The sequence below is a fragment of the Lissotriton vulgaris genome, chromosome 1_1, assembly GCF_964263255.1.
Source record: "Lissotriton vulgaris chromosome 1_1, aLisVul1.2, whole genome shotgun sequence".
NCBI lineage: Eukaryota > Metazoa > Chordata > Amphibia > Caudata > Salamandridae > Lissotriton > Lissotriton vulgaris.
The window spans coordinates 1,174,634,220-1,174,650,569 of record NC_141685.1 but is presented as its reverse complement, the minus strand read 5'-3'; the positions used below and the strand labels follow the sequence as shown (position 1 = coordinate 1,174,650,569).

Here is a 16,350-nt window from a genome sequence, read left to right as displayed (position 1 = left end):
AATTTTGGTACACAGAACTACATCTGCTGTCGCTAGTCCCTCCATTGCTGCTGGAGGAGGTTCCGGATCTTCTGGCAATGTCCGGAGGACAGGTTTGGCATCCAGACCCAAAATCATTACACCTGACTGCATGGCTCCTGACCAGCGAGAATTCATGAATGTCCCTCTTTCCAAGGAGATCAAGGACATCCTTTCCCAGGCGAGAGCACCTTCAACAAACAAGACATACAGATTAAAATGGAAAAGATTTTGTATTTGTAAAAAGGAAAAGGTTGATCCTTTTACTTCGAAACATCATCAACTCCTGCCTTATCTACTCTCGCTAGCAAAGTCTAATCTGACCCATTCTACGATCAAGGTCCATTTGGCGGTCATTTCAAGATTCAGGAGATCTGACTCTGGCCCTTCATTATGGTCTTCAAGAATTGTCAAGCAATTCCTCAAAGGCCTGTTCAGGGTCTATCCACCAGTGAGACCTCCTCCTCCAACTTGGCATTCAAACTTGGTCCTGGCTCAACTGATGAAGGAACCATTTGAGCCGATTCACCGCTTAAACTTGAAATACTTTCATGGAAATTGGCTCTACTCTTAGCCCTGACATCGGCTAGGCGAGTGGGGGAGTTGCTGGCCCTTACTATCCAAGAGCCGTTTTTACAGTTCAAAAAGAACACGGTCATCTTGCGGACGAACCCAAGATTCATTCCTAAAGTTCCTACAGACTTTCACTTGAATGAACCAGTAATTCTAAAGACATTTTTTCCAAACCCAGTCACTCCAGCGGAGAAGACATTGCACACTCTGGATTTACAACGATGTCTAAAATTCTACTTAGACCGTACCAAGGAATTTAGAAAGACTTTGCAATTGTTCATTGCCTTTGGTGGTCCAAGCAAAGGTCTCCCTCTGTCCAAATAGGGGATCTCAAGATGGATTTCGAGTGCTATTCTGCATTGCCACAACATAGCAGGAAAACCTCTGGTGGGCAGGATCCGTGCTCACACAACGAGATCAGTGGCATCCTCAACAGCCCTCTTTGCGGGGGTACATGTAAAGGACATTTGCAGGGCTTCTACCTGGAGCAGCGTGCACACTTTCACTAAGCATTACTGCTTAGAGTCATTGCAGCAGGATGATGCGGCGGTGGGCCAGGCTGTCCTGAGGAACCTCTTCAAGTGATTGGTGAGCTTTCCTTGTGGTAACACATTTTGTGATTTCATTTTTTTAATGTTATAAGGTACTTATTTACAAAATGTGTTTGATGGTTTACTGCTTGCTATTCTGATACAAAAGCATGGGAATCTATGAAAGTTCCAATACTGGGGCAAGAAAACAAGTTACTTACCTGTAACTTTGGTTCCCTAGTATTGGTAACTTTCATAGATTCCCATGCGCCCACCCATCTCCCCGGGGAAAGCTCAGCCTTCAGCAAGTATGGTGTCTAGCACACAACGGCTACGAAAATCTGAGGCTCTGAGGTTCCTTCAGGAAGGTTCCAGGGGTGAGGCTCTTCTGATTGGCTGATGCCTAAGATTTGGTCTCTTTTACAAAAAGAGGCTGATATGCTACAAAAGGGAATGAGGCCTAGGCCTTTCCTTTCTCTTTTGTACCTACTACTATGGTATTTTTTATTACCGAGACTCCCATTCCGACGACGGGATACAAAAGCATGGGAATCTATGAAAGTTACCAATACTGGGGAACCAAAGTTACAGGTAAGTAACTTGTTTTCTTCTAAATCCCCTAGGGTCAGAGGGGATTGCACCTGGTGGCACCCAGAAAAGTCACCTGAAACTTACACAGACAAAGCATCAAGCTACCGAGGACCGGTTTCTGGCATTTCAGCCGTCTTCAGCCGGGCTTGCTTGAATCCAATGGCAAAGTGAGCAAGGGACTCACGTCTGAGCGTCTGAAATGCCAGAAACCGGTCCTCTGTAGCTTGTTTCCGGTCCAGGGAAGGCATGGCTTGGCAGTTCGGGCTGGACTGTTCCCATGAGGCACAGGGTCAGACTGATTTGCATATGGCCATGTCTGAACTGGGGTGGCAGAGTAGGCTAAAGAACGGTGATGGATTAAACCCAGATCAGTTGACTGGGGGTGAGTGCTTGTATTGTCAACGCTCCGTCCATCATTTCCTTTGGTTTTTCTTTGTTCGCCCTAAGTTGGCAGGGTATGCTCAGACGTGAGTCCCTTGCTCACTTTGCCACTGGATTCAAGCAAGCCGGGCTGAAGAAGGCTGAAATGCCAGGAACCGGTCCTCGGTAGCTTGTTTCTGGTCCAGGGAAGGCATGGCTTGGCAGTTCGGGCTGGACTGTTCCCATGAGGCACAGGGTCAGACTGATTTGCATATGGCCATGTCTGAACTGGGGTGGCAGAGTGGGCTAAAGAACAGTGATGGATTAAACCCAGATCAGTTGACTGTGGGCGAATGCTTGTATTGTCAACGCTCCGTCCATCATTTCCTTTGGTTTTTCTTTGTTCGCCCTAAGTTGGCAGGGTATGCTCAGACGTGAGTCCCTTGCTCACTTTGCCACTGGATTCAAGCAAGCCGGGCTGAAGAAGGCTGAAATGCCAGAAACCGGTCCTCGGTAGCTTGTTTCCGGTCCAGGGAAGGCACGGCTTAGCAGTTCGGGCTGGACTGTTCCCATGAGGCACAGGGTCAGACTGATTTGCATATGGCCATGTCTGAACTGGGGTGGCAGAGTGGGCTAAAGAACGGTGATGGATTAAACCCAGATCAGTTGACTGGGGGTGAGTGCTTGTATTGTCAACGCTCCGTCCATCATTTCCTTTGGTTTTTCTTTGTTCGCCCTAAGTTGGCAGGGTATGCTCAGACGTGAGTCCCTTGCTCACTTTGCCACTGGATTCAAGCAAGCCGGGCTGAAGAAGGCTGAAATGCCAGAAACCGGTCCTCTGTAGCTTGTTTCCGGTCCAGGGAAGGCATGGCTTAGCAGTTCGGGTTAGACTGTTCCCATGAGGCACAGGGTCAGACTGATTTGCATATGGCCATGTCTGAACTGGGGTGGCAGAGTGGGCTAAAGAACGGTGATGGATTAAACCCAGATCAGTTGACTGGGGGTGAGTGCTTGTATTGTCAACGCTCCGTCCATCATTTCCTTTGGTTTTTCATTTTATTGGTTTCTTCAGACAAGGTAGAGCCATTCACAGGCAGCCCATATCTTAGTGGGCCAAATTTGTGTAGTAAGCAATATTACTCACAGGAAAGATAAATAGCTGTGACCGATTAAGGGCTAATTTAATTAGAGGCAAAGTTTCTACTATGGCATTCCTGTTTTTAGCATCTTCATGTGGTCTTATGGCCCTCAGTTGAAGTTTCCACAAAAAATTACTGTTATGGCTTAGAGGTACCAAATGAGTAGCAGTTAGATGAGCACACCTGCAAAGTTTTATAGTTTGCTTAGCCTAATCAGCTTGAGCTTTGACTCTTTGTTATGATGCTTTGGAAGTGATTTTGGATGAATAAGTTACAGGATGCGACTGTTAAAAATGGGGGTCTCTAGTTTGCAGAAGTAGCTACCTTTGACCAAGTAGGTGACCTTGCTTCTAGTCAGGGTAAGGGGGCTGCACTCCTAAAATAACCCCTTCTCACCCCCTTGGTAGCTTGGCACGAGCAGGTAGGCTTCTCTCAGAGGCAGTGTGTAAAGCATTTGTGAACATATACAGTATTCAAAAATATGACTTTCAGATGGTAAAAATAGCTTAGTTCAATGTAGAGGGTAAATGCAAAACTTTACTCTCAAAGTACCTTGGATGTGTAATGCAAAATAAACAAAAGTGCCGCAGGGAAGGCGAAGCATCAGTTCCTTGTTTCGGGGGAGGCAGCGCACCTGTTCCCTACCGGAGAGAAGGCGAAGCATCTGTTTCTAACTCTGTTCCGGTTACAATGCGACAAGATGGCGCCTCAATGTGTTCCATCAATCCGTGTGAAGTGACAACATTATGTCTTTGATGCGATGCAACAACTTGGATACGATGCATGCATGCCTGCCGGTCGTGCAGCGCAATCGATGTTTCTTGAGCCGCGACTGGCCCTGCAACATGCTTCTCCTGCGACGCGATGGCAACCTCTGCGGCGGCGGCACGCTTCTCCGGTGATGCAACACTCTTCCTTCGGCGAGGCGACGGCAAACAGCTGCGGCAGCTACACGCTTCTTCCTCGTTGCGTCACACTTCGAGTGACATGCAGTCTCTAGATGTCCTTAAACAGCAGCAGGCACCTCTCTGCAGGTAGAATTCCCAACAAGGAAATACAAGGGGGCAGGTGGTGAAGTCTTTATGTCCCTGAGACTTCAGAACAGGAGGCAAGCTCAGCTCCGAGCCCTTGGAGATCTTCTTCAAGATAGTCAAAGTACACACAAAGCTACTTTTCTTCTTGCCAATAAGTAACCACTGCATGCCAACCCCAAACATTCACTCTCACAGGGGCAGTCTCCTCCTTTAGCTTCCTTGGTTTCTCTTCTTGGCAAAGGTTTGTCGTGATTCATAGAAGTGATCTAAAGTTCTGGGGCCCTAATATTTATACTACAAAATCCTTTGTTATCTGAAGACAGAGTGTGTCCGTACCCAGCAAACCCAGTTCTGCCCTCCCTGGTGCAGCTTCATGGTAGGGGGTGGAGACAGCATTGTTGAACGCAGACCTGGCCCAGGTAGCTGAAAATAAATCTTCTTCCCCTACTCTCTATTCTGTGTAGGCTCAGGCAAGTGAACGGAAATCTCCTCCCCCTACTCTCTATTCAACCCAGGTCCTATTCAGCCCAGCCCTGACCCATCAGACTGCTGGAGCCAAAGCCCTCTCCAACCTCCAGACATGGAATACAAAAACCTAGCAGTGGCACACTGGATGGTTAGGCAAGAAAATACCTACTTTCTAAAAGTGGTATTTTCAAACACAGAATGTAAAAATCACCCACACTAAAATATGTATTTTAACATCCTAAACTTTACTTTCCTATCCTGTTCCTAGGGTCAGTTATGTTTATAAGATGTTATAATCAAACTGCCCTTTCTGGCCTATGGGAACAGATAGCCTTGCAATTGTGTAAAATGAAATTGGCTGTAATTCACTATCGGGACATGCCACACACACCAGGGTATGTCCTACCTTTCACATAGAATGCACCCTGCCATAGGTGTACCTTGGGCCTGCCTTAGGGGTGACTAACATGTAGAAAAGGGAAGGTTTAGGGACTGGCAAGTGGGTGCACTTGCCAAGTCGACCTGGCAATCCAAGTCTGCACACAGGCTCTGCAATGGCAGGCCTGAGCCATATTTTACCAGCTGCTTCTGTGGGTGGCACAATCAGTCCTGCAAGCCCACCAGCAGCATTTGATTTATAGGCCCTGGGCACTCATGGTGCACTGTACTAGGGTCTGACAAGTAAATCAAATAGCCAAACATGGAGTCACTAATCCATTACAACAATGTACACCAGAGAGCATATGCACTTTAGCACTGATTAGCAGTGGTAAAGTGCCCAGAGTCATAAAACCAACAAAATGAGGTCAGAAAAAATACATGAGGAAGGCAAACAGTTCAGGGATGACCCTGCAAAAAGGGCCAAGTCCAACAGCTAGTATCCATTAGAGGAACATGATTTCGACCTTTATTGATGGGTAGACATTTATCAATTGATTCCTAATGGCCCTCACTCAGCCCGTTTTGCAGAGTGTCTCCTTTTCTTGTATTGGTTCCACTTTTAAGTCAGACATGGCAAATGGAAAATGTGTAAGAAAAAGCAGAATTGCCACCACTGGTGACTATTGGCACCTTGATAGACGTGCTCAATCACTTTCTTCAATGACATTGGGTAGAAATATTGATGGCGCCATAAAATAATCTTCTGGTGGAAATGAGCTTGAATTGATAGCAAATTGGCAAACATTTTCCAGATCCAGACTGAAGACTGGGGTTGATTCATGGTCAGAAATATGCAGAAAGATGCACATTCCTGAGAAAGAAGGTGAGAAACGTGAATATCTATAGAGGGATTTAGGCACAATTTAATAGGAGTTAGGAGTAAAAAAAAAAAAGAATTACATTTTTTTTTTATCACCATTGGCAAATAAGCAACAGTTTAAGCAGGCCAAATTGATAATTTATTATGTGCTTTTGGGATGAAGTTTTTTACATTTGGAAACCTGTTAATTCCTCCTATCTCAATATAGTATTTATTTCCAGATAAATAATAAATGTTTTCATTTTAGAACCTCTTGGTTATTTTGATCCCCTCAAGTAATGCACAGTGATGTTTTTGAAACATTTTGCCTGAATTTACTTCTAATTTTGACATCTTGTCTTTGGACTTTTATAGAATACCTCTCTGTCTGCATTCCTGGCTATGTGTAATCCCCAGGATAAATATTTGGAGCCTGATCAGCAATATGCGGTATCCGAAGTTATTGGCCACATATGGGCACTTCTTGACCTAAAAAAGGTGATTAAGCTGATTTACTTTAATAATTTACAATTCATTTGACTTTATAGTTGCTTATTGATCTAAAAGCTTAATTCCTCTCTGCTAAATAGATTATGTAAGAGTGACATATAGACGCAGAGTCCTTATCTTTGAACTTCCAGGCGTGAGGCTGGATCCAGAAGATTTTTGATAGGAGAACCTCTGTGTGTCGATGAGTGGCGTCTATCGACTCCGTTTGACTTTGCAGGCGTCGAGTTTGTTGGCATTGCGACACCCGTGTCATCTAAATAGGTGCCACCCCGGCACGCTAATGCCATTTAATTTCGTTCTGCGCCAATCAGCGGACATTCGACTTAGAGTGTTACCCCCTGACACTTTTTGATAGACTTTTTTTGACTTTTTGTTGACTCCTTTTGGTGTATAGGGATGTGTAGTAAAAGACCTCAGATTTCAAGACGTGCAGCGCCTGTCACCATGCCATGTTGGTTACGGACCCCATTTGGTGTGTCTCTTGTGCCTGGAGCACAACCATGAAATGGAGTTGTGCTCCATCTGCCGAACCTTTGGCTGAAGTCTTTGAGGGAGCTGTCCCTAAAGCTGATTGTGGCCCGGTGCCCCTCGCCACGGAGGTCGCCTTGTCAATATCAGTCCTGGTCCCGGTCAAGAGGAAGGTCCGAGCATTGGTCCGGGGGAATCAACTTCTTCTTCCTCGAAGCCATTGCCATCAGGTAAGAAGCACCATAAAAAGCACAAGAAGTCAAAGCGTGTTTCGACTTTGCCCCATCCGTCACGCGACGAGATGGAGGAGCCTTAGCTTTCGAGGCCTTGCTCTGCGGAGCGGGTGCCTGGGTCGTCTTCTCATTCCAATAAAAATCATTGTAATGGCAGCCCCACCCTGCCGGCTCACCTTAGGGCCCCCAGGCTCTGCTGAAGGAGAGCCCAGTGGGTTCTGCGCCTCCGGCTTCGACCATAGCCTCCTTTTGGATCCGTCCCTGGATCCGGACCGCCACCAGTTTCACCTCTGCACCCTCATCTGACGCAGCGTTCGATGCAGAGGCCCTCAGCATCACCGGCCCCTCTCCCATAATAATCTTGGACGACACGGAGTCAGTTGGACATCCACCAACACTGAGACCGGCTTCAACAGAGCAGTACGGCTCCACGTCATTCAACCTGCCCTATTCTGAATGGTTAGGTATAGAGGATGAGGATTGGGAGGGGCAGCAGGATCCCTCAGATATCCTGCAACCCAATCAAGACATACCTGGACTGTTATGAGGACCTGGGTGATGCCAGCGAACTGATCACCTCTCCAGATACTGGTATGCGTTCTCCCCCAAACCTGGCTACAGAGGAGGGAGCCTCATTTGGGATGGTAGTATGTAGGGCTGCCCAGGTCTTGGCCTCAACTTCCTACTGTGGCAGTCAAGACTAACGTCTTGACGGAGGTCTTGCAGCCTGGTGTCTCCTCCTCTAAACGCTTGATGCCTTTTAAAGAGGCCTCCAAAGATTTTCTACTGGGTACCTGGTCCAAGCCCAGCACAATGTCTACTGTGAATATAACTATTGCCCACCGCTCTGCACCAGTGGACCCAGCTTTTCTCTCCACCCATCCCACCCCACAGAGCTTGATGGTCCAAGCCTCTACTTCGCATGGCTATTTCACTTCCATACCTATGGACAGAGAATACAAGAGGCTGGACAGCTTTGGGAAGAAGATATTTTCTTCCACCAGTCTAGCATTGCAGTTGTTAAACATGCATACCTCTTGGGCCGTTACTCCTATTCGCTGTGGGATATGGTTGCGCAAGTGCTGCCCAGTGTCTCGGAGGAGGACCGGGCTCTCCCCTCCCAAGCTCTTACGGACCGGAGAGATGCAGCGAAGTTTGCCATACGATGTAGCTTAGACTCAACCGACTCGCTACGCAGAACTATTTCCTCAGCGGTGATCGTTGGGTGCCACGCCTGGCTGAGGACGTCTGGCTTTTCTGGGGATGTTCAAGCTCACATCATGAACATGCCCTGTAATGGCTTCTGTCTCTTCGGCGACAAAGCAACGCAGCGCTTGAGCGCTTCAAGGACTTGCGGGCTACGGCCAAGTCCCTGGGCCTCTCCACCTCATCCCAGCCTGTGTCTGCTTTTCGCTCCTTTTGTGGCTTTGATGCTTCCAACTGCGCCAACCCTACTCCAACTAGAGGACCCCGCAAGTCCAGCAATTTCTGCGGGCCGTGGATGCGGTTTACCTTGACCTCGCGGGTCGGGTGGCCAGAAGTTAGGTCAGGCCACAGCCCCCTCCTCCACTGCAAAACCTTCCGAGTCTGATCCTCCTAGATCATGGGCGTCCAGTTGTTGGCAGGATACGCCATCATCTCCTCCACTGGCAAGATATCACCTCGGACAGGTGGGTGCTACAAATAGTTTAAAGGGGCTATTCCCCCTCCCCCCTTTGAGACTACCCCTCCCTCTATGCCTCCAGACTACGATCGGCTGATCGAGGATCATCTTGCCTTACACTGCATAAAGCCAAGTCTCTCTTTGCCAAGAGAGCTATAGAGAGGGTACACAGGCCAGAAATGGGCTGTGGTTGCTAATCCCTCTATTTTCTGGTTCCAAAGAAGGACAGAGGCCTTCGCCTATCCTAGACCTCAGGGCCCTCAACTACTTAATCAGAAAGGAAAAGTTCAAGATGCTCACCCTTGCTCAGGTCCTGTCTGCCCCTGACTCTGGAGACTGGATGGTTGCGTTAGACTTGCAGGACGCCTATTTCCACTTTCCCGTCCTGCCAGCCCATCGTCGCAATCTTCGGTTTATGTTGGGCCAAAAGCACTTTGTTTGCCGTGCTCCCCTTCATCCTCACCAGTGCCCCTCGGGTGTTCACCAAGGTGATGGTGGTGGTCGCAGCCCATCTGCGAAGATCAGGGGTCCCAGCCTTCCCCTATCTTGAGGACTGGTTGTTGAAGGCGGGCTCGTCCCAAGCAGTTGTCTTCCACCTCCAGACTACGGCGAACCTCCTGCATTCGCTGGGTTTACTATCAACGTGCCGAAGTCACACCTGACTCCCTCTCAGACGCTCCCATTCATCTGAGCAATTCTGGACACAGTGCAGTTTCTGACTTATCCTCCCAAGCAGCGAGTCAAGTATATTCAGAGTATGATACAGATGTTTCAGCCTCTATCCTGGATTTGGGTGAAAATGACCCTGAGGTTGTTGAGCCTCATGGCCTCCTGGATCCTGTTAGTGGAAAATGCCAGATGGCACATGCAGACTCTGCAGTGCGACCTGAAGTATTGATGGGCTCAGCATCAGGGGACATCCCACCAACCTGGTTCAGAAAGCGGACGGAACCACCACCGACCTGCAGTTGTGGCTGACAAACCACGATTGGGTCAGAGGCAGACCCCTCTCTTTTCCCCACCCAGATCTCATGGTAGTCATCGATGCATCCCTCTGGGATGGGGCTGCCATCTGGGAGAGGTGGAGATCGGAGAACTCTAGTCACTCACTGAAAGCCTTTTTACCATCCCCTCAAAGGAAGGCTAGATCAGGTGTTGACAGACAACAAGACCAACATGTGGTACTGCAACAACAAGGACGGGGTGGGGTTGTGGACCCTTTGTCAAGAGGCCCTGTGTCACTGGACTTGGCTGGAACTATAGGGCATTTCCCTGGTGGTTCAACATCTGGCCTGGACTCTGAGCGCCAGAGCAGATGAACTCAGCATCTGGTGCCCTGCGAATCATGAGTGGCGTCTTCATCCTGAGGTGGTGCAAGATCTCTGTAAACAGTGGGATTTCAGCAGTATTGCACATTGGAGTTTCCAAGGCGGCTCTTGCTCGGCTACGCTTTTCGTCGCGAGTGGAGCACAGGCCTCCTGTACTCCTTTCCACCCATACCACTCCTACCCAGAGTGCTCAAGAAGATCAGGCATGACCGGACCCAAGCCATCCTTGTGGCTCCAGACTAGGCATGGAGAGTCTGGTTCCCTGAGCTTCTGCAAATGAGCATCGATTCTCTGGTCAGGCTCCCTCTTCGGGAGGATCTTCTGTCGCAGAAGCAGGGGAGAGTTCTCCACCTGAACCTGTCCACTCTCCGCCTCCTTGCGTGGAGATTGAGCTGCAATGGTAGACAACAGTCGACCTTCCTGCTGAAGTCTGTGAGGGTTTTCTGGCAGCCAGACATTCTTCCATGAAGTTGGTATACGCCTGCTCATGGCAAACATTTTGTAAATTAAATACCAAACAGAACGATCTGTTGATCCTTTGTCTGCCTCTCTATCAGATGTTCTTCTTTTCATTCTCTCCTTGTCCCAGCAGGGCTCTGCTTTGGGCTCTCTGAAGGACTACCTTTTGGCCTTTTCTGTTATCCTTTGGCTACCTATTTCCTTTTAAGGACCCTAGTTGTTTTCTGACACACCACAGTCAGTCTCTTAATAGCTCTGCGCTTCTGGCAAGGAAAGTCGTAAAAAGTACTGACCTCAGTGTGCCAGGGTGGTGCCTATATAGACGTGCGGATGTCGCCACAAATCAGACTTCTTCACGCAAAGTCGCCCAACGCCACCTATCGGCTCGCAGGGGCACTGCTATCAAAAGTCTTCCGGATCCAGCCTGACGCCTGGAAGTTGAAAGGTAAGGAATCTGAGGCTAGATCATCTCTCTACTGGATAAGGCATTGCCAATGGTAAGTAACTTGTTCTTTTAGACAATTATTGCTTTAGAACCCCTCAGACATCTGCTGAAATCTAATGATGTCAGTGTTTGTTTCTTACCTTCTTCTATTCCAGTGCTTCTCCTGATAACATTTCCACCATCATTCTGCAATTCACAGAGAAGCCAGAGACTGAATAAAACTACTGCCTTTTGTAAACAAGGCATTGTTTAAAAAGGTTTAGGTGGTTCAATAATGGCCCTCCAATGCATTGCCTATCCGATACACGTGTGCTGTTACCATACTCTAGAAATTAGAAAGCTGTGTTTCATGTTCTCCATTCAGCCATAGTTGAGAAAAATTGACAAATCTCAATCCGATTGGATTGAGAGAAGACTACTGCTAAGATTTCGCAAAGCCAGGCCCCCCATGTCTTTGAGCTCACAGTCTGTGTAGGTAGGAAGCTTGCTGTGTATATACTATACCAAAGTAAGGTAAAGTTTTTGCAGAGAGTCCAGGGAGTCCCCAGAGGTATAGCAGAGGCTAAATTAAATAAGTACTAATAGCTCTTGTTGTGTTAGTGTGGGCGAGCAGTTAGGCTTATCCAGAGGGTGTGTTAAGCATTTATTGTATTCACTCACTCAAGACTAATGGCACACACTCGGAGACTGAATCCAGACCAATTAGTGTTTCATATTTTTTATTGAGAGTAAATTTAACATGCATAGAAACCATGGATACATACAGAATAGCATAATATCATAGAATAACATGAATTCATATAAGGTAGTAATAAAAAGGAAATGCTTCAATATTAAAAGGAAAGTAAATTATGAAGGGGGAATACATTTAGTCCATGGAGGAGAAAATGAATAACATGAATTTAAGATTAAAAGAGGGAGGGGAATGTGATAGAGAATTCCTAAATGAATAAACAACAGCTAAAAATATGTATATAAATATATAGGTAATGGAGAAAGGGTATAAGGAGGGGGGAAAGAGTAGACTTCTTGCCTGGATAGAATAGGAATATAGAAAAAAGAGAAAAGAGGAAAGCAAAGACATAGGATTAAAGGGGTATGGGGGAAGTGGAAGGAATTCAGGGGAACAGAGAAAAGGAAACCATACTTGCTGGAAGATTTCCTCTTGATCCTGTAATTTATATATAATATGTCCATGCGAAGCCATGTTCCGTTGTGACCCACTGTGGAGGATCAGTCATACCCGGAAGTAAATAAACTAATTGTGTGAGGTGTAAAGCTAAAGAATAGTGTTCTAAGGATGGTAATCTCAGGCCACCATGGGAGCGGCGAGCCAATAATTCAGAAGCGGCTAGACGAGGGCATGTGGAACCCCAGATAGATCTAATTTGGGCATTTATTCTACAAAGTGTAGACAAAGGAACAAGAATTGTGAGCATGCCAAGTATATAACTAAAGCAAGGTAAGCTAACCATCCTAAATGCTTGCACCCTCCCCACATGGATAAGCCCAGCAGAGACCATTTTGCAAAATCAGTTTCCATTCGCATTATAAGGGGTGAGATATTGCCTGAGATCATATTTGACAAACCCTTATAAACCGAAACACCCAAATATTTGAATTGGGATGATTTCCAACAAAAGGGATACCCATCAACTGACTCTTTCGTGGTACCAGAAGAAATCGGATAAGTCTCACTATTATCCCAGTTCACTTTGTAACCAGAGTTGGTCGAAAAATTATCATTGATCTTAAGTAAAGCTGGTAAAGATCTTTTAACGTGAGGAGAATATCATCGGCATACAAGTATAGTTTGGAAGTACCACCTGCTATAGGTATACCTTGAACATGTTGTGAATGTCAAATGAGTGAGGCAAGAGGCTCTATCGCTAGTAAAAATAAAAGGGGTGAAGGAGGACAACCCTGACCGGTCCCTTGTTGGATTGGAAAGGGATGGGAAAGAAACCCACCACAATTGACTTGGGCAATTGGAGTGTCATATAAGAGACAAACTTTGGAAATAAATTGGTCACCTAGGCCAAAGCGTTTCATAGCTGCGAAAAGGTATTTCCAGTCAATATGGTTGAATGCTTTTTCTGCATCCAGTGAAAGGGCTACAGCATATTTTGCCACATTATTTGCAGACCATGAAGTATGAGCTAGAGTTCAGAGAAGATTCCTGGAGGAACGACCTGGGACAAAACCAACCTGTGAGTGATGTATGAGAGAGGGAATAACTTTACGTAAACATGTCGCTAAGATATTTGCAAAGATTTTGACGTCACTATTTATCAGTAAAATGGGACACACGTTGCTTTGGTTACGCTGTTTACGAGAGATTCTGGAAGGCCTCACGCCGCTTGTCGAGCTGAGAGGCGGAGGCGGAGTTCAGCAGAGAGGAGCGAGAGAGGAGCAGCTGCGGCTGTACCAGGTCTGTGTCCGTGTCCGGCGTTACAAGAGATTAGACCGCCGGGCTCGGGGAGTCTGTTGCGAAAACCAACGAAAAGCCTGCTGCTCCTAGGCGGGGAGCTTAGCGGCGAGCTGAGCAAGGAGGCCTGAGCGGAGCTTTGCAGCCCACCAAAAGCCCACCAAAGCCCATCGGAGGTCGACCACAAGAGCACCCGCCCACAGGTGAGAGCTGTTCTCGGGGGGTGAGACGGAGCTGTGCTCCGAGCTCTGTGCTCTGCGCCCCACGCAAAAAGCGGAGCCAGTGACTTCTGAGGGGAGGAGAGCATTGGAGCCAGACTCTCTCCCTCACCCTCATCCCAACATCTCTAACCCTGCCCAGGCCCCCAGTACAGCACATCACAGCCCAATAACTGGAATACGGCCCCCATCTGTCTCATGGTCGAGTAAAAAAAAAAAAAAAAAGCAGCCAAAACTAAACAAGCACTGGCGTCAAACTCTTGCCAAGACAACGGGTGTGTCCCGGAACCGAAATTACAGAAGAAAAGTAGCAAAAGAAGCCCCAAAGAAGCCCCACCACTTTTGACTACATCTAGGGGTGTGAGTAAAAAGTTAAAAACCAGACCTGAAGCGTTCCCCCAGTCATTTATCTTCTGGGACCCCCCTAGCCACATTGTAACCGGTGTGAAGAAATAAGAGAGACAGCAGCTCCCTGCAGAGGCTGCACAAGACTATTCTTGGTCCCGATATTCAGAGACTGGTGAATCTCTCATTAACAACAGGAAGTGTCCCACAGGAATGGAAAAAGGCCCTAGTCAGACCGATTAGGAAGAACACCTCTTCCCTTTGGACCAACATGTCTAATCTTAGGCCAATCTCCCTGCTACCTTTTTTGGGGAAAATCATCGAGAAGCATTCAAACAAACATCTATCCAACTACCTTGAACAATCGGGAAGCCTTGATCCCTCACAGTCAGGTTTCAGGCCAAAATACAGCACTGAAACGGCCCTGCTGGCGATAACGGATGATCTCCGCATGTACCAGGACAGTGGTTACTCCGTTGTCCTGGTGCTGCTGGATTTATCGGCAGCGTTCGATACCATCTCACACAACATCTTGATCGAACGACTGACTGTGAATGGAATCGGCGGCAATGCACTGGACTGGATTAAGAGCTTTCTCTCCGACCGCACCCAATGTGTCACCATGGGTGAGTTCAGGTCGGAAGAGGTTAAGATCACCAAGGGGGTTCCTCAGGGATCTTGTCTGAGCCCGACTTTGTTTAACACCTATGTGGCCCCCTTGGCAGATATAACCAGAGCCTTTGGTTTCTGTCCAGTGTTCTATGCTGACGATACGCAGCTGCTTTTTCCCTTTAAACAACTTACACCGGAGGTTATACAATCTTTCTCCGAGGGGATGTAAGCAGTATCTCGGTGGATGTCTTTCAACTTTCTTCAATGTAACGTTGGTAAGACCGAGGTGATGCTTTTCGGTGAAGCTAGGGTCTAATGGTCCCCTGATTGGTGGCCACTGGACTTAGGCCCAGTCCCCGAACCCAAGCTAATAATCAAGAACCTGGGGGTACGGTTGGAACCGGAGTTGACTATGAAACAACATGGTAACAGCATTGTGGGATCTTGTTTTCATATGATAGGTCTCCTTCGTAGGATATTCCCTTTCCTCCCTGACTCCTACAGAAGAACTTTGGTTCAGGCTCTAGTAATCAGCCGTCTTGATTATTGCAATGGTCTTCTGGCAGGTGCAAATGCAGAGGTACTAGATCGCTTGCAAGTAGTGCAGAACACAGCAGCCAGGCTGGTACTCAATGCCCCCCCTAGATCCCCATCCAAACCCCTGCTGAATAAACTTCACTGGTTGTCCATACGTCAACGAGTGAAGTTTAAGACCTGCTGTATTATACATAAAGGTCTACATGATCTAGGACCGGACTATCTGGCCAGAAAATTTGTACCATATGTCCCTATTCGCACCCTTAGGTCTAGCGAACAGCTGCTGCTGAGTGTACCCAAGATCAGTAGAACTAGACTGGGTGGAAAGGCCTTGTCTGTGGTGGGTCCTAATTTGTGGAACGCGCTTCCACTCTTACTGAGACAATGCCCCGACCATCTCCTTTTTAGGAAACAATTGAAAACTTTCCTGTTTAGTCAATACTAATACTAATACCCGTGTTCACATCCAGCAAGGACATCGCCTTCAGCCACGCCACCGGACTCCACTGGACGGACCACAGCTGCGTCCACTTCAGCTTCAGAAGGACCACGATCCACCACCACCAGCAACAGGTTGCACGCAGAAGCTGGAACAAGATCACAGCCGACCAGCTCGTGACCTCCCTGAGCATGAACCCTCCCACCAGCGCAACGAACCCAAGCCAGGCGGCCACCAACCTCGCGAAGTGGATCAGCATCTGCGCAGACGACCTCGCCCCTCTGAAGACCCCGCCTAGCAGACCCGGTAGCAAGAAAGCCCCATGGTTCACCGACGAACTCAAGAGCTCCAAAAAGAACTGCCGAGCCCTCGAGAGAACCTGGCGCAGAGACCCAACACCGGACAACATGACTGCCCTCAAGCTCGCCACCCGAAAACACCACCAACTCATCCACGCCACCAAGAAAACCGCATTCAAGGAACGACTGGACAACAACGCACACAACAGCAAGGAACTCTTCAACATCGTTAAAGAGCTCTCCAACCCCAACGCCGGAAACAACGACATCACCCCTTCGCAAGACCTCTGCAACTCCCTCGCCGCCTACTTCCACAACAAGATCGCGGACATACACAACAGCTTCAGCACTCAACCGACGCTCGCCACGACTGAACCACCGCCCCCCACAACCACCCTCCCCGCCTGGACCCC

At 47.8% G+C, this 16,350-nt stretch overlaps 1 protein-coding gene across 2 annotated transcripts in view; it reads left to right on the top strand.

Annotated features, from left to right (window-relative positions):
- The window catches only part of FIRRM (FIGNL1 interacting regulator of recombination and mitosis), a 3,285,109-nt gene that overhangs the window by 2,380,439 nt on the left and 888,320 nt on the right, over nucleotides 1–16,350 (top strand). For both annotated transcript variants that reach the window (XM_086964357.1, XM_086964349.1), the window contains one exon: nucleotides 6,329–6,451. In XM_086964357.1, the coding sequence (XP_086820483.1) occupies nucleotides 6,329–6,451 (123 nt within the window). The remainder of the gene's footprint in view (nucleotides 1–6,328; nucleotides 6,452–16,350) is intronic.